At 58.7% G+C, this 17,822-nt stretch overlaps 1 protein-coding gene across 3 annotated transcripts; it reads left to right on the top strand.

Annotated features, from left to right (window-relative positions):
- Window positions 1,450-15,848, top strand: SMTNL1 (smoothelin like 1). Of its 3 annotated transcripts, none has more exons than XM_018059062.1 (8): window positions 1,450-1,557; window positions 6,833-7,512; window positions 7,715-7,847; window positions 8,323-8,374; window positions 10,039-10,197; window positions 10,347-10,461; window positions 10,572-10,723; window positions 15,596-15,848. In XM_018059062.1, exons 2-8 carry the CDS (start codon window positions 6,835-6,837, stop codon window positions 15,738-15,740), a joined length of 1,434 nt encoding a protein of 477 aa, XP_017914551.1. In that variant the 5' UTR covers window positions 1,450-1,557; window positions 6,833-6,834; the 3' UTR covers window positions 15,741-15,848. The 3 variants fall into 3 exon arrangements, with proteins under 3 accessions (XP_017914551.1, XP_017914549.1, XP_017914550.1); XM_018059060.1 differs by having other exon boundaries at window positions 10,036-10,197; XM_018059061.1 differs by lacking the exon at window positions 1,450-1,557 and adding an exon at window positions 5,342-5,494 and having other exon boundaries at window positions 10,036-10,197.

Below are 17,822 nucleotides of genomic sequence, written 5' to 3'. Positions count from 1 at the left end.
CCAGAAGAGTGGCGAGCACGGTGTACTGAATTTTCAGATACTAATCACCCATCACCAGGACTTGACAGTTGTCAGCATTTAGCCGTATTTTCTCCATCGAACTGTATCTCTAACAGATGAAATCTTTTTTCCACAATGCAGTTTTCAGGCCCTTAAAGTTATAGACGTCTTCACGCTAAGTACGGCTGGCAATGAACAACATTGCCCCATTCAACCGCTGATGCCCAAATCGGGCTCTCAGATCATGCCAGGCGGAAACCCCCAAGTGTTCATCCCATATTTAGGCTAGCTAAAGCATTTCTTATCTAATGCCTATCTGGTGAGCACCCCCTCTGACCCAGGCAATTTGCTGGGCCCGGGCATATAGCCGTGAGCAGGAAGGTAGAGCCTACCTACCGGAGCTCAGAGTCCAGAGAGAAACTCCAGCGACACATGAATACAGTGACTTTGGATTTCAAGAAATACACAAGAAGGAAATAAACTATGCGGAGATGATGGAGAGGGACTCAAGGTCACGGGAGGCCTCCAGGAGGAAATGAAATTTGAGAACAGAAGACAGTCTTGCAAAGAGCAGGAGCGGAAAGGCGGTAGTCCTGAGTACAGAGAGCAGTCGATTTACTGAAGGAATTATGGAGGCCAGGGTGGCTGAAGTGGGGGGACGGTGGGGGGGGTGGGGGGGGGAGATGGCTGAAGTGGGGGGACGGTGGGGGGGTGGGTGGAGGGGGAGATGGCTGAAGTGGGGGGGACGGTGGGGGGGGTTGGGGGAGTCCCAGCTTTGTAAGTCACAGCCCCCCTCACACATTCTCCGAAAGCAGTTCCCTTCTTAGACCACAGGACCCCTGGAGAAGGTAAAGAAAGATGTTCTGTTTTTCGGAGCAAAAATCTCAATTCAGCACAAAAATTTGCTCCGAGCCTACTGTGTCCTGGTCACTTCGGCTCAAAATAGAGCTTGGTTTGTATCAGCTGGACTCGCAAGCCGTGAGCTTGGACCCTCTCCCTTCTCTCTGCCCCTCCCCCACCCCACCCATCGGGGGCCCCCGAGACAGGTCCTGATGGCAGCTGTCCACTCACCCCCTCCCTCGCCAACCTCCCGCAGCTGCTTTAGTCCGAGGATGGGTAAAGGGACTGTTTAACGGAGCGTGGAGGGCAGGGAGGTGCAGGACCTGGGCTCTGGGTGGGCAGGGGAGACTGGACAGCTGGCGACCATGCTCCATAGGGGCCTGGGGGGCCGCCCGGGCCGGGCGAGGACACGGGGAAGGAATCGGGCCCAGGGTGGATGCGGGCCCGGGCAGGCGGGAGGGCCCGGCAGTGATTGAAAGGTGCCACCTGTCAGCGCTCCACGGGAAACCCGAGCCTCCCCGTCCAGGGGGAGTGTTGTACCAGCAGGGTAGTAAACAATGCTAGTCCGTGGCCCCGGGCCCTTGCAGTGGGGGGGTCGGGGGAAAGGTGGGGGGAAGGTGGGGGCTAGAAGCCCGGGGGCTTAAAGACAGCCCGGGAGAGACACCGCTCAGCTCGAGGAAGGAGACGGCTCCAGGACCCCAGACAGAGGCCCCGCAGGTAGGCGAAGCCCTGCGCCCCTTTCCAAGCAGCCCCTCCGTCTGCCGACCCCTCTGCCCACCTCCAAGGGCAGGAGCCTCTGAGCAGCGGCCCCGGTTGGAGAAACCCTCTCTGACTCTCTCCATCACTATGTCAACTCTTTTGAGCTCCCGTCTCTTCTGTCCTGATGGGCAGAGAGGGCCTCGGAGACTTCCGAGTCCAGCTGGGGTGGGAGGCGGCATCTCTGAGCAGCTGAGGGGGCATCTCTGAGGGATGTGGGTGGCTGGAGGACCACCGGAAGACAGACCGAGCGGCAGAGGCTGTGAAGGTGTCAGCAGAGCCTCCCAGCACCGTCTCCACTACGTGGGGCTTGGAACTCGGGCTCCCGTCTGCTTTGCTTTCCCGTCTGCCAAGGCAAACAGGAAGAGACGGGAGCTGCCCCAGCGGGCACAAAGCCGGGGCAGAATGAAGGCTTCCCGGGCAGGGCAGGCGGACGGAGGCTACCGCGTGCTTGGAAGCGAGAGCCGACCTCCTCAGCCACATCTGACAGCCCTCCTGGGGTCCCCCTCACCCTGGCCGAGCACCTTCCACGGGACCCTGGCTGAGGAGCCAATGGGGGCAGCGTCTCCGGCAGAAGCTCTGGGCTGGTCGTCAGGAGACCAGGGTTCTACATACAGTTTGGCCATTTAATTGTCCTGAGCACCACTGTAGTCAAGGGATTTCCACTCCTCGATCCTCAAATCCCTCCATCTGTAAAACGGGGCCAATAACGCCTATCTCGAGAGGTTAGAGTGAGGAAGCGGGGAGGTATCAGAGGGCGCCCACGGTGCAAGCTGTAGGATTGTTAGTGCTGGAGTGTGTGTGTGTGTGAGTCATGCCTGACGCTTTGTGACCCCGTGGACTGTAGCCCACCAGGCTCCTCTGTCCACGGGATTTTCCAGGCAAGAATACTGGAGTGGGTTGCTGTTCCCTTCTCCAGGGGATCTTCCTGACCCAGGGATCAAACCCAGGTCTCCTGCCCCGCAGGCAGATTCCTTTCCATCTGAGCCACAGGGAAGCCACTGCTGGGGTGGGTGGTGTTATTCCAGCAGCTCAGTGTTCTGTGTTTCGGCACGTCTTGGCTATTTCCGACAGGCCTGGAGGGTGGAGAGCTGAGGTGAGAAACACGCAGGATGGCTAAGGGGGGTGTGTGTGTGTGTGTGTGTGTGCACGCCTGCCCTTCCCCTCCACAGTGCTGTGTTTGTGACATGTGGATGTAGGGTAAGACGGCTGCAGGGCTCAGCTATGTCTTAGCTTATCACTGCCACACTTTGAGGCAGAAAAACGGCTCATCATCTTACCGGTGTTCAGTTCTTTTGCCTTGTCTTACCAACTAAATGCCCTCCTGGCTGAGTCAGGACCTTAATCTGGCCCAGGTCAGGGCAGGAGCCAACCTACGCCACACAAGCTGATGTATGCCGAGTCCTCCTTCCGTGCCAGGAGCACCCCCAGCTACGCTCTATGCATTGGCTTTCTTAGCCCTCCACCATCCCTATGAGCTGAGACCTATTTTTATCTCCAGAACTCAAAACCCAGGCAGGGTAAGAAGCTTGCTCAAGGTCGCAGTGGGAGCTGGGAATCCCCTCATAGGAAGCTGAAGCATCAGTGATTTTCACCACCTTCCAAACGAGCGCAAGGCAGTGATGGGGCGTGTGGACCATTCAGACCAGCGTTCACTGTAGTTTCTCTGCTAGAGGTGGCATTGCTCAAGAGGGTGGTAGAGGCGCCTCAGCGTTGCTGTTCTGTCGTTCAGTCGTGTCCATCTCTCTGCGACCCCATGGACTGCAGCACACCAGGCCTCCCTGTCCTTCACCATCTCCCGGAGTTTACTCAAAATCATGTCCATTGAGTCGGTGATGCCATCCAACCATCTCATCCTCTGTCGTCCCCTTCTCCTCCTGCCCCTCAATCTTTCCCAGCATCAGGGTCTGTTCCAATGAGTCAGCTCTTCGCATCAGGTGGCCAAAGTATTGGAGCTTCAGCTTGAGCATCAGTCCTTCCAATGAACAGCCAGGACTGATTTCCTTTAGGATGGACTGGTTGGATCTCCTTGCAGTCCAAGGGACTCTCAAACGTCTTCTCCAACACCACAGTTCAAAAGCATCAGTTCTTCGGTGCTCAGCCTTCTTTGTGGTTCAACTCTCACATCTGTACCAGGGAAGCCTGTGGAAACTAGGGCCTCCTAAGACATTAATAGGGCTTCCCAGGTGGTGCCAGTGGTAAAGAACCCGCCTGCCCATGCAGGAGGAGAGAGAGACTCGGGGCAGAGACTACCTCAGGGTAGATAAAGCAAAATGGAAAGAAAGCTCGAAAAAGAAAACCCAACGCCAAATATGTTCGGAGAAAAATGAGTTAAAGGAAGCTAAACAAAGTTAAGATTTCTTCACCATGGGGTATCTGGACTCTAAGGGCTAACGAAGCTGTACGACTCTAAAACGGTTAAGAGTAGGCTGTTTCTGGAACAATCCTAGCCAGTGAACACCCTCCTGTACCCAACGCATCCTTCATTAATGTCTTGTTCGCTCACTCGGTCGTGTCCGACTCTGTGACCCCATGGACTGCAGCCCACCAGGCTCCTCCGCCTGTGGAATTTTCCAGGCAAGAATACTGCAGTGGGGTGCCAGTTCCTTCTCCAGGGGATCTTCCAGACCCAGGGATCGAACCCGAGTCTCTTTCGCCTCCCGCCTGGGCAGGCGGGTTCTTTACCACTGGCACCACCTGGAAAGCCCTATTACTGTCTTAGGAGGCCCTAGTTTTCCACGGGCTTCCCTGGTAGCTCAGCTGGTAAAGAATCCACCCATAATGCCGCAGACCCCAGTTCAATTTCCTGCATCAGGAAGATCCCCTGGAGGAGAGAATGGCTGCCCACTCCAGTATTCTTCGGCTTCCCTGGTGGCTCAGCTGGTGAAGAATCCTCCTGTAAGGTGGGAGACCTGGGTTTGACCCCTGGGTTGGGAGGATTCCCTGGAGAAGGGTTAGGCTACCCACTCCAGTATTCTTGAGTTTCCCTGGTGGCTCAGCTGGTAAAGAGTCTGCCTGCAATGTGGGAGACCTGGGTTGGGAAGATCCCCTGGAGGAGGGCGTGGCAACCCACTCCAGTATTTTTGCCTGGAGAATCCCCACAGACAGGAGCCTGGTGGGTTACAGTCCATGGGGTTGCAAAGAGTCAGACAGGACTGAGTCACTGAGCACAGCATGGTTTTCCACAGAACAGTTTGCCAACTTGATCCAGACCAGCCCCGTCTGTGTTGGAAGTGAAGACTCTCCAGAGAGGCAAGGAGCCTCGCTCCGGTCCCAGGCTCGGGGCTGAGGTCAGGGCAAGCTCCTAGCTCCCTGCCGATGGGCGTTCCATCTCCCGGCTTCACTGACTTCCCTCCAGCTTTAATTCACGGCCAGGGCTGTGAACCATGGGCTGTAATGGGAGCGATGGAACTGAAGGGCAGCGAGAGCATCTTTGAAAATCCCAGCCCGCTTCCTGGGGAAACTGTGGGCGACTGAACCAGGGACCCCCAGGGCCCGAATGGCTAGCAGGAACAGGGCCCTGGCCCTCGTATGCCCGTCTTCCCGCCTCTGTCCCAACTGCCCAGGTGCCGGGGTACTGTACCCAGAGTGACGGCCCTGCAGGGCGCAGGAGGTATTTTTAGCCAGTGACAGCAACGTCTGCTTCTTTTACTGCCTGAGTCATGCCCTGAACATTATTCGGGGATTATTTTCTCGTAAACAGACCCCCAAGAAGGGCAGAAGGAGCTGGCTCTGTCCCCCCACCCAGCTATTTTCGTAGCTGGGACAGCACAACCGTCCCTCAGTGTCAGCGGGGAAGCAGTCCCAGCCTCTCTGGTGGACACTAAGATCTGCGGATGCTCTCTCACATGAAACGGGGCAGCGTCTGCTTATAACCTACACGGTCCATCCTGATACTGTAAGTTAGCTCGAGATCGCTTGTAATACCCAGTACAATGAAAATGTTATGTAAACAATTGTTAATGACACTGTAAATGCTACGTAAATAGTTGGAGCGCCTGCAATTCAAGTTTTGCCTTTTGGAATGTTCTGGACTTTTTTTTTTCCCAAATATTTTCCATCTGAGGTTGGTTCAGTCCACTGAGCCCGAGGACACGAAGGCTGACTGTACATGCAGTGCTTGAGGAGGAAACCTCACGCTGAAGCAGCACGCGCTCCGTTTCCTCCCACCCCCGGCAGCTGGAGGATCAGACTTCCCTGCGGAGGTTAACCAGGGAGAGCACATATCTGTTCTTCACCAAAGGGAGCTCTGCCAGGCCCAGGGCCAGCTCTTCAGAGACTCCCACACAGCCTGGCAGAGACCCAGACCTCATGCAGGCCCAGGGCTCCCCAAATCTCAGGCATCCTTACGCCATCTCTGTGGCTTAGGTATCTTAGATCCTGCTTTCCTGAACGTCTTCCTTTGAATTAGCTGATTTTAACTTCAATAAATGCATTTATAAAAGAAACTTTATATCACTATTGGAAATGGAAACTCCACGTCACTGACCAGAAATAGATCGTAACTGTAAAAATAAATCCAACTGGAATCAAAGCAGTCTTATTTGATTCTATCTAGAGACTCCTGTCTGCTTTGGGCTCTGAGCCTGCGGGCCCTGCGGACAGCTACCTCCATCAACAGGGAGGAGGAACAACCGTGCAGGGATGCGAGTGTCAAACTGTAACCACCTCACTGAAAAGGCATTATGTGACTCTGTTTTTTTTTTTAAGTGTTTTTGTTTATTTATTTGCCTTTAGCTGTGCCCGGTCTCTGCTGCTGTGCCCAGGCTTTCTCTAGTGGCAGCGAGTGGGGGTACCCTTCCCTGCGGTGCCCACGGCTTCTCTTGTGATGGCTCTGGGGCCCCAGAGTGTGGGCTCGGTAGTCGTGGTCCAAGGGCTTAACTGCCCCTCCGCGTGTGGAATCTTCTCCTACCAGGCATCAACCCGCGTCCCCTGCATTGGCAGGCGGATTCTTAACCAGTGGACCACCAAGTCCTGACCCAGTGTTCTTTAAAGCCCAAGTCACAACCTGCAGAGGGCCGTTCCGTGGACATCAAGTAAACAGAGCTGGCCCAACACCCCATTTCGGGGGAAGTGGTGCCCTCCCCCTTCATTTAACCAGGCGGAAAGTGGGTGCTGGTGTCTCATGTCCAAGCAATGGGGGCCCCGGGACTGAAGGGCAGGCGTCTGGACTCCAGGGCCTTCATCTGGAGAGAGGGGGCATGACCGTGTGTGTCTGTCTGTCTTCTCTTTCCAGAGATGGAGCAGAAGGCGGGGAAGGCCTCTGAGGACGGGGCCACTGTCCCCCCAGCTGCGGACGCCCCGGAGACCGCGGGAGGTGGCGGCTCTGTGGAGGAGGATGCTGCAGGCCCCGCTGAGAGCGCCGCCAGAGCAGGGCCGGCCGCGGCGGGACAGCAGGAGCAGGTCCCGGCCGAGGACGGCGTCTCCGCTGAATGCCCGGCAGACGGGCTGGGTGAGGCCGAGGCAGAATCCCAAGGCGAGGCTGAGCTTCAGCAGGAAGACCAGGGGCAGGGAGCAAGCACCGCGGCCCCTCGGAAGACCGCCAGGAAAGAGCAGGCCGACTCTGAGCCCACGGGGGCTGCAGCGGACAGGGAGGGCGCATCGGCCACTGGGAAGCGGAGCGCTGATGAGAGAGCGGCCAGGCCCGGGTCTAGGGAGACAGTCGACGCGAGCGGAGAGGCCCGGGCTGAGCTGAAGCAGGCTTCCGGGGCGCAGGAGGCCGAGGCTGGAGGCGGGGAGGCCGAAGGGCCGGGCAAGGCCACCGCGGCCCCTCAGGAGGAGGGCGGCCAGACGGAGGAGCCCCAGGCTGAAGCCCAGGAGGAGGCTGGCGCGCCAGCCGCCCAGCTGGACTCTCCGAAGGCCGCCGTGGTGGACGCGGCCAAGCCCGAGCCACAGGAGGAGGCGACGGAGGGGGTGGTGAGTGAGGGAGCGGAAAGGAGGGAGGGGGCCCCACGGCGGTCCAGAGACCCCCCCTGAGCAAGGCCCTGTCCCGCTTTACTCCTCGGGGGAGGGCCTGGGTGGGGGCAGGTGGGGGAAGCCGTGCTGGGCCCGGGCTGCCTTCCAGATCTTTCTGAAGCCTCGGGCAGGCACGAGCCCACCCACTGCGCCTTCGTTCCAGGAGCCGGGTGGTCCTGATGACCAGCAGGACCAGGGTGCGGGGGCAGAGGCTGAGGACGGGGCAGGGGGGCCTCCCAGCTCCCCAGAGGGATGGCCCGAGAGCCCCACGGAGGAGGGCGGCAGCGCCAGCCCAGGTGAGGGGGCGCCTGGAACCCACCTGCTGCAGGGCCTGCCCAGGGGGGTGTCGGGGGGAGGGGGCCAGGAGCCCACCTGCTGCAGGGCTGGCCCGGGGGGTGTGGGGGGGCCTGGCCAGGAGCCCACCTGCTGCAGGGCCTGCCCAGGGGGGTGTGGGGGGGCGTGGCCAGGAGCCCACCTGCTGCAGGGCTCACTGGGGAGCCTGCAGGGCTCACTGGGGGGCATGCGGGGCCCTCAGGAGCCCACCTGCTGCAGGGGCCACCCTGGGGGGCATGGGGGGAGGGGCAAGGAGCCCATCTTGCTGTAGGGCCACCCTGGGGGGCATGGGGGGAGGGGCCAGGAGCCCATCTTGCTGTAGGGCCACCCTGGGGGGCATGGGGGGAGGGGCCAGGAGCCCATCTTGCTGTAGGGCCTGCCTGGGGGGGGGCACGCCGCAGTCGCCCCACTTCCCTCCTTCCTTTTCCTCTCCCTCAGAGGGGCTGAGCCCAGACACTGCCGCTTCTGAAGAACCCGGTCCTTCAGCCAGGTAATGTCAAACGCTGGAGCCCCAGCTCCCCTCCACACCACAACCTGCTCCCTTCAAAGCCTGGTGTCCCCTGAGACTGGGCCTCCAGCATCTAGTCTCGAGATATGCCAGGAATACTGCTGCCCCCTAGCTCAGGGCAACCCACTCCAGTGTTCTTGCCTGGAGAATCCCGGGGACAGGGGAGCCTGGTGGACTGCCATCTATGGGGTCGCACAGAGTCAGACACGACTGAAGCGACTTAGCAGCAGTAGCAGCAGCTCAGGGCAGAGCCTGGGAAGTGAGAAGAGCTGGAGCGGGGAGCAAAGGGCAGTGGAGCATCCCTGGTTGGCCTCCCACCCAGTGCTGAAGAAGCCTCCTCTCCAGCACCCCAGGACTCTTCATGGGAGCCCCATCTTGTCTGTCTCCGCAGTCTCAGCATCACCAGTCGTGTGTGAGCAGAAAGCCTGAGTCTGGACAGCGACGCTGACACTTGCTGTCTTAGTCGCTAGGTTGGTCCTGTCTGACTCTTTGGGACTCCATGGACTGTAGCCCACCAGGCGCCTTTGTCCATGGGATTTCCCAGGAAAGAGTACTGGAGTGGGTTTGCCATCTCCTCTTCCAGGGGATCTTCCCGACCCAGGGATGGCACTCGAGTCTCCTGCCTTGGCAGCCGGTTTTTTTTTTTTTTTTTTTTAACCGCTGAGCCCCCGGGGAAGCCCCACTGTCTGACCATGGCTGTATCGCTTCCCCCTTCTCCCCTGGGAAGTGGACACAGTCAGGGCACCTGCCTCAAAGGCTTCTCGTGAGGCTCAGATGACGTCTGTGTATAAAACACTCAGCCTGACGCCTGGGGCCTGAAAGGTGCTGGGTAACACGAGAGCCTTCCTCTTGCCAGGACACAAATTTTGTCGTTAAAAAAGCCTGCCTTTATTTCGAGCTGAAAGTCACCTCCATGTGACCTTCTTAGGGAAAGGTGCCTGGTGAGTGTTCACATTCCCCTTCTTACAGAGGCCTTAGACCCACCTTGTCAGGTACCTGTGCCCACTATACAGATGAGGAAGCTGAGGCTCAGAGAAGTGACGTGGCAGTCCCAAGTTGTTGTTCAGTCACCAAGTCGCACCTGATTCTTCGTGACCCCATGGAAATCAGCACGCCAGGCCTCCCTGTCCATCACCAGCTCCTGGAGTTTGCCCAAACTCATGTCCATTGTGTTGGTGATGCCATCCAACCATCTCATCCTCTGTTGTCCCCTTCTCCTCTTGCCTTCAATCTTTCCCAGCATCAGGGTCTTTTCCGACGAGTCAGTTCTTCGCATCAGGTGGCCAAAGTATTGGAGTTTCAGCTTCAGCATCAGTCCTCCCAGTGAATATCCAGGGTTGATTTCCTTTAGGATGGACTGGTTTGACAGTCCCAATGGCAAGTAAGTCACATGGCAAATAAGAGGCCTAGGCAGGATTGGAACTCAGGTCAGACTTCAGATGTGCGCTAGTCCTAACCTATGCAGTCAGACTGAACTTCACTCTTCCTTCCCAGCGCCTCCCAGTGCTGGGCCTGGAGGCACGTGTGTGAGGCGGGACAGTAGCTCTGTAGCTTCTTGGGCCGGCAGGGACCACTGCCCAGCCAACCTCCTCCCTGCAGAGGCGCGTCCCAGCCCCCCTCACGCTCCTCTGAACGTTTCCAAGCAGTGACTCTTCGCCCAGCGATGTGCCCCAGAGCCCCACGGAGCCCCCTCCGTCAGAGGAGAAGAAGAAAGAGAAGGCTCCAGAGCGCAGAGTGTCCGCTCCTACCCGGCCCCGGGGACCCCGAGCTCAGAACCGCAAGGCCATCGTGGACAAGTTCGGGGGGTAGGATTTGGGCAAGGGGCTGGCGGGGCTGAATTGGTGGAAGGGTGGGGCGGGGGAGCAGCCCCAGCCCCAGAGGGACATCTGATGGGTCCTCCCCGCCCCGGGAGGACTGCCGTCTGATGGGACCCCCTTTCCGCCCCGGCGCACAGGGCGGCCGCGGGCCCCACGGCCCTGTTCCGGAACACCAAGGCGGCGGGCGCGGCGGTGGGCGGCGTTCGGAACATGCTGCTGGAGTGGTGCCGCGCCATGACCAGGAACTATGAGGTGCGCGGGCGGCGGCCGTGCGGGGGCTCCGGCGGGGCGCGGGCGACAGTGCCTGGGGGTCCGGGGGTGCCGGGCGCAGGCCCCTGACGCGGCTCCCGGCCGCCCCGCAGCACGTGGACATCCAGAACTTCTCCTCGAGCTGGGGCAGCGGCATGGCCTTCTGCGCGCTCATCCACAAGTTCTTCCCCGACGCCTTCGACTATGCGGCGCTGGACCCCGCGCAGCGCCGCCACAACTTCACGCTGGCCTTCTCCACCGCAGAGTAAGCCGGGCTGGGGGCGCCGAGCGGCGGGGACCCGGGCCGGGGCCCGAGAGGGACGGTCAGGCCGAGCCCGTGGCCGCAGCTCCTTGAATCCGACAGATTTCCTATCCTATTTTATATTATTTTATTTTTTGGCCCTTCCCCGTTGCATGTGGAATCTTAGTTCCTCAACCAGGGATCAAACCTTCACTCTTGGCGTTGGAAGCACAGAGTCTAAATCACTGGCCCACCAGGAAAGTCCCGTGACTCACACTCTAAAGAGAGAGACAGCAAATACACATACATGCGGAATAAAATGTGAGGGGACAGGCGGACAAAATGCGGGCCGGTGAGAGATAAAGGAGGGGAAGACTGGGAGTTTGCAGAGATCTGGGGGCCAGATTCTGACCCTGACTTTTGTTAGCTGTGTCATCTGAGCCTCTATATTCTGACCTTTAAAATGGGCATGACATTCGGCAGGGCTGTGATGAGAATTAATAGTTAAAGTCCCTATCACAGTGCCTAACCCATGGCAAACATTTCAAAAACAAAAATCCTAGCTGCTGTTCCTGTACTAAAATGAATATCACAATTGATACACATTTTAAAAATTAATTTATTTTTGGCTGCACGGACTTTCTCCAGTTGCGATGAGCAGCAGCGACTCTTCTTCGTGTGGTGCTCGAGCTTCTCTTGTCCAGACTCTAGGCTCTTGGGCTTCAGCAGTTGTGGCTGGCCCACAGACTTAGTTGCCCGGAGGCATGTGGAATCACCCCAGACCAGGGACTGACCCCATGGTCCCTGCCCTGGCGGGCGGATTCCCAACCACAGGACTGCCAGGGAAGCGCCTGTGATGATACTCGTTATCCGCTGTGGGACCCGGAGGGAGATTTATTGCTGAGGTTCACACAGCTGGGTGCTGGGGCCGCAGAGGGGTGGGAAAGGGGTGCGCTAGACAGACAGGAGGGGCGTGAGAAGCAGCGGGGCCCAGGGGAGACCCTGAGAGGCGAACACAAGGCTGCCAGGCAGTGGGGAGCGGAGGCATTCTCCCCACCAAAGCCTCAAAGCCAGACTGGGCCAAAGGCTTCCACCTCTACCCCCAGAGAGGCCAGCCGGTCCCACGATGGCCTTGAGGCTCTCCCGGGGCTCATGCCTGGCTCACGCATCCTTTCCTGCCTGGGGGAGGCTTCTGAGCCACCCGGTCTGGGCAGAGGGTGTCGTCCACAAGGACAGCTCTGAGGCCTGGGAAGGGACGGCTGAGGGCACTTCTGCAGGCCCAGAGAAGGGAGCAAGTCACTGGGGATGCTGGCAGCATCTTGGTCCGGGAGGCCGAGCCCTCTGAGCAAGTTCAGGCCTGGCCACCAACCCGTGGGGAAGCCTGGGGCAGCCACCCTCCCCTCTCTGGGTCTCCGTGTTCCCATCGGCAAAACCAGTTGGCTGACACTGACCGGCACTTCTCAGATGGGTCCCCCACCCCACCGGCAGCTTCTTCAAAAGAAACAGTAAGTGGATGCCCAACCCAGTAAACAGATGTAAGGGTGGCTTTTGTAGGCTGGGAGGGGCTCCTGGGGCACCCCAGATCAGCGTCCAACCCCCCTCCTAGGATGGTCCTGAAGCATGTCTCCCGGACCCTTGGGCACTGGCTGCCTCTGTAGGCTGAGAGGGGCTCCCGGGGCACCCCAGATCAGTGTCCAACCCCCCTCCTAGGATGGTCCTGAAGCATGTCTCCTGGGCCCTCAGGCACTGGATGCCTTTGTAGGCTGGGAGGGGCTCCCAGAGCACCCCAGATCAGCATCCAACCCCCCTCCTAGGATGGTCCTGAAGCATGTCTCCTGGGCCCTCGGGCACCAAGGATGCCACCTGAAAACTCCCAGACTTGGTGCTCCAGAAGCGCTTCCCAAGTGGCTCAGTGATTTTTTTAAAAAACCTGCCTGCCAATGCAGGAGACACCAAGAGACCCGGGTTCAGTCCCTGGGTCGGGAAGATCTCCTGGAGGTGGTGGTTTAGTCTCTAAGTCGTGTCAGACTCTTGAGACCCATGGACTATAGCCCGCCAAGCTCCTCTGTCCACGGGATTTTCCAGGCAAGAATACTGGAGTGGATTGTGGTTTCCTTCTCCAGGGGATCTTCTCGACCCAGGGACTGAATCCGGGCCTCCTGCACTGCAGGCAGATTCTTTACTGAAATGGCATCCAGCCCCAGTGTTCTTGCCTGGAGAATCCCATGGACAGAGGAGCCTGGTGGGCTGCAGTCCATGGGGTCACAGAGAGTCAGGCTCGACTGAGTACACGTGCACACATGTGGAGTTGGTGCTCCGGAAAGCCTCTTCCGGTTTCACATTATCCTGCCCTGGGGTGGGGGCAGTGCCCTGGGGTGGGGGTGAAGGGGTCGGGAGCCTCGTGTCCTGCTCTGAGCTCGGAAGCACCTTTAAGGGCCATGACAAGCCACGTGAACCAAGCGTGATCAGATGCCAGGCGTCCTGCTAAGCGCTTTCCTTGGATTGTCTGATTTGACCGTCACAACGATGCTTGTGTGGCTCCCAGCAGGGAGTTATGGGAGGTTGGAGCAGGAGGGCAGTGGCCAACCCGGCCCTGGAAAGGGAAACTCCTGGCCGGGGGTGTGAGCTCTTGGTCACCATCAGAAGGGTGTGTGGCTTGGCCCTGACCAGGCGTCCCTGGCCTGTGGCCACGGGTCATTGTCCTGCAGCTGCCAGGCTGTGCGTGTGTGGCCATGCCATCAGGCATGCAGGATCTTAGTTTTCTGCCCACGGGAGACCGGGGATCACATGCGCACCCCTGCCAGTGGGGGCTCCAAGCCCTGACCACTGGACCACGCGGGAAGCCCCCCTCCCTCGCTCTCTGACCCTTGGCAGCTGACGGAACATCTCCTAGGGCTGGGTATGAAGATGAAGAGTGCAAAGTAAGGGGCCCGGCCACATCTGGCTCCCTTCTAGAAGGCTCCTCTGGTTCCCCAGGAGCCCAGCGCTGGGCCCCTGGGGGGCTTGATTAGTGAGCTGCTGGAGGAGCCTGCCCCGGCTCCCCAGGCCCGGTGGGAATGAAGCGTCTGCCTCTCCTGGGTAGAAACCGCACCTCGACCCACACCCAGGAGCTGACAGCACGGCATCGGTTGCGGGGAGCTCGTCCCGGGCCTCAAAGCCCTTCAGTCCGTGCTCCTCACCTGCCCCCAGGCCTGTCTGGCTCGGCTTTTGGTCCAGCTGACTCAGCTCTGAGAGGATGCCCGCCGGGACCCTGGTGGCCCCTCTCGCTGGCACCCTGTGCAGTTGGGCATCCGGCCAGGTGTGTCCGGCAGGCCCGCGGTGGAGTCCCAGCTGAACTGCTCGCTTTGGGCAAACCACCAAGATGCTGTGAGTCTCCGGCTCCCCTTCTGCCGGTTGAACAGAGAGGAGTGGAGTGAACGAGAGCATTCAGGAGAAGGCATTCAGAAGCTCCCTGCTGGCCTAGTGGTTCGGATTCCAGGCTTTGACTGCCCTGGGCTGGGCCGGGTCAGTCCCTGTCAGGGAGCTGAGATCCTGTAAGCTGTGCAGCGTGGCCAAAGAAAAAAAAGAGGGGAGAGGGAAACACTTGATAAGGCTCCCAACACGTGGTGGCAAGGCTCCCAACACGTGGTGGCAAGGCCCCAACAGTGCTTAGATCAGGTGGTTGGCCTCAGCGAGGCCAGGAGTAGCTCATGCTCCCAAAGAGCAGCTGGGAAGTTAGGGAAACAGGACTTGCTGCTAAGTTCCATGCAGTTGCTCAAGCACTCCTGCCTTAGGACGTTTGCACCTGCTGTTTTCTGGAACCCCCTTCTTGCAAACATGTATCCGATTTACTTTCCTGAGCTTAAAAGTACTCTTTAAGAGAACTTCTCCTATTAAAAATCCCTTAGGGGAACTCTGGGCTTCCCTGGTGGCTCAGATGGTAAAGAGTTTGCCTGCAGTGTGGGAGACCCGGGTTCGATCCCTGGATCGGGAATATCCCCTGGAGAAGGAAATGGCAACCACTCCAGTATTCTCGTCTGGAAAATCCCGTGGATGGAGGAGCCTGGTCAGCTACAGCCCATGGGGTCGCAAAGATTTGGACACGACTGAGCGACTTGTTTCTCTCTCTCTTTTCGGGGAACTCCCTGGCGGTCCAGTGGTTAGGACTCTGCGCGCTCACTGCCGAGGGCCCAGGTTCAGTTCTTGGTGAGGGAACTAAAATCCCAGAAGCTGTGAGGCACTGACAATAAATAAATAAATAAACGCCACCACCAACATATTACAAAAGCAAATCCCCCTGAACACAAACATGTCCTGTCCTTCCCTGCCTTATTTTTCTCTGTAGCATCTCTCATCCTCTGACGTACCATCAATTTCTGTTTGACGACTGCCTGCGTTCTGCCACGAGAACGTTGATGAGAATGGGGGGTTCTTATTCTGTTCAGTGTTGAACTCCCCGGAAGAACGCCTAGCACGTGGCGCCCCTCAGTGCATGCACAGAGCCTGGCTGAAGCGGAGAGTTGAGGCTGCAAGCCCACACTGTAGCCAGGATTAGCGTTCTGTGCTGTTCACTCCTCCTTCGGGGCCTGTCCTTCCAGAGGACAGACACAGGTGCACACAGACGGGTGGGTTACCGCGGAACCCCAGACCGGAGGGTCCCGCTCCCACGTGACGACACGTGGGGCATAAACACACAGGTTTTGGAATCAAGCCACGCTGAGTCTGAGTCTTGACTCCGCTGGGCCTCAGCTGTCTCATCTGTACAATGGGATAGTTGCGCCAGATAAGTCCCAGCGCTGCCGCACAGTCCTGCGGGCTTCATCCTTGGGGGGCTGCCCCACCCCGTCCCTTAGACCCCTACCTCTTTCCCTGTCGGCTCTCTGACCCCCACCTCTCACCCCTCCGTCTGCCCCTCAGGAAACTGGCCGACTGCGCCCAGCTGCTGGAGGTGGACGACATGGTGCGGCTGGCGGTGCCCGACTCCAAGTGCGTCTACACCTACATCCAGGAGCTGTACCGCAGCCTCGTGCAGAAGGGGCTGGTGAAGACCAAGAAGAAATGAGGGGCTGGCCGGTGCTGGCCCGGAGGCCCCCTTCAGCTCCACGGAGGCGGCGGGGCGGGGCAGGTGGCCCCAGTCTTAACTGCATTAAAGGCTCTTTTGTAAAATCCCGTCTGGCTCCCCGGGGCTCCCTCCCTACCCCGCCGGGGACCTCTCTCACTCTGGGATAAGCAGCCCCGGCTGCCCGCTTTCCTCACCTGAGGTGATTTTCTCAACAACCGTGACAGGCATCTGTGCCAAGAAGCTGTGTGTCCCTGGGCAGTGAGCAAAGCTCTCTGAGCTTCAGCTCGCCATCTGAACGGGGATAATAGCGGCTCAAAATCCCGCAGGTGCTGTGAAGGTTAAATGGGATTACGTAGACAGTATCACTGGCCCAGTGGTCATGATTTTGAGCAAACTCTGGGAGACAGTGGGGGACGGAGGAGCCTGGCGCGCTGCAGTCCATGGGGCCAAAGAGAGTCAGATGCGACTTAGCAATCTAGCGACTAACAATGACAACAAAGGACAAAAGGCCTGGCCTGGGGCCTGCCACATACACGTTCTCGGACAGGGAGGCCTGGCGTGCTGCAACTCATGGGGTCGCAGAGAGTCGGACACGACTGAGCGACTGAACTGAACTGAAGCAGTGGCCCAAAGGAACGACATCCTCACGATTCCAGCCACGGGTGGCACTTTCCCACATTTTTCCCTCTTTCCACACTTCTCCTACATTAGGGAATTCCAGGACAGGGACTGGAGGAGAAGATTCTCTAGAACCCTCACTCAGACTCGGCTCGTGGGGCCTGGAGGTGATTCCTTTGACCCTAAGATACTCCATGTTCTGTCTCTGAAGGGCCAGTGGTTGGGGATTTCCCTGGCAGTCCAGTAGTTAAAGAGCCCACACTTCTACTGCAGGGGGCATGCATTCAATCCCAAGTCAGGGGACTAATATCCTGCATGCTGTGTGGTGCGGCCAAAAATATGAAAAAAAAAAAAAAAAAAGCCAGTGGCTTTAGAAGCTCCTCTAGAAGCTCCTCCTTTGTGCCAAGATAATCCCTGAACTCTGAGGTTTTGTTTCTGTTTTCCACTGCTCACTAGAGATGAGCCCTAGAGCTGAGTACGCTGCTGCAGCTGCTTGCTTAGTTATTTCTGCCGCGTCCGACTCAGTGGGACCCCGTGGGCTGCACCCCGCCAGGCTCCTCTGTCCGTGGGACTCTCCAGGCAAGGATACTGGAGTGGGTTGCCATGCCCTCCTCCAGCGAGACCTCCTGCCTTGCAGGCAGATTCTTTACCGCTGAGCCACCAGGGAAACCCAGAGCTGACCCTAATTTCCTAACAATCCTGTCTGGCTTTATCAGCCGTTGGGAGCATGTGCGCTGATGAGAGCGGCTCAGGAGAAACACAGAAATGAAAGCCGCCAGCTCGGCACTGTGGCAGAGGTGCGGACTCCGCCCAGGTCAGCGGAGGGGATGTGGCAATCCACTGGAGGGCTCCGTTAGCCTTGGTTGTCTGCTGTATAAAACAGGGGGCGTTACTCCTGTGGGTGGGTCGACGACCCCTCTGGCTGAGGATGGCCGGGTCCCTCACAGCCAGCTTTTCCCACAGCGCTTGGGGTCACACAAGGATCCGTGCCCCGCGAGCCCTCCGTTGATCCGGAAGCATCTTTCATTCGACTGCAGCTAAACAAGCCTCCTCCTGATGAACCACTTGCCCCCTCAGTGAACGCTCAGGGGTGGACCCTTGTGTTTAACAGCTGAGCAAACTCACGGTCTCCATGGCTCCCCTTGGACTCAAGCTGGAAGGGAAACCCCTCCCGGCGTAAAGCCTGACGCTAGGAACCGGCCACCGAACGGGACAGCAGTCGGGGCTCCCCTGGTGGCCCAGGGTTAAGACTCCGCCTTGCAGTGCAAGGGACGCCAGTTCGATCCCTCGTCGGGGAAGACTGCACAGGCCGCGGGGCAACTAAGCCCACGTGCGACCACTACCGAGCCCATGAGCTGCAGCTGCTGAGTCCGTGAGCCTGAGGTCCGCGCTCGGCAAGAGGGGACGAGCGATGGGAAGCCTGGGGCTGCCACGAGCGAGGAGCTCCCCCTTGCCGAGACTCCA

Source organism: Capra hircus, chromosome 15, assembly GCF_001704415.2.
Source record: "Capra hircus breed San Clemente chromosome 15, ASM170441v1, whole genome shotgun sequence".
Lineage (NCBI taxonomy): Eukaryota > Metazoa > Chordata > Mammalia > Artiodactyla > Bovidae > Capra > Capra hircus.
Note: the sequence above shows the minus strand (reverse complement) of the source record. Positions and strands in the feature narration are given on the sequence as shown.

What these genes read in the sequence shown, in the direction of transcription:
- SMTNL1 (XM_018059060.1), top strand. Translation starts at nt 6,835, where the DNA reads ATGGAGCAGAAGGCGGGGAAGGCCTCTGAGGACGGGGCCACTGTCCCC. An exon ending in CCATGACCAGGAACTATGAG is followed by an intron (nt 10,462 to 10,571) that starts GTGCGCGGGCGG and finishes GCCGCCCCGCAG; the next exon opens with CACGTGGACATCCAGAACTT. An exon ending in CTGGCCTTCTCCACCGCAGA is followed by an intron (nt 10,724 to 15,595) that starts GTAAGCCGGGCT and finishes TCTGCCCCTCAG; the next exon opens with GAAACTGGCCGACTGCGCCC.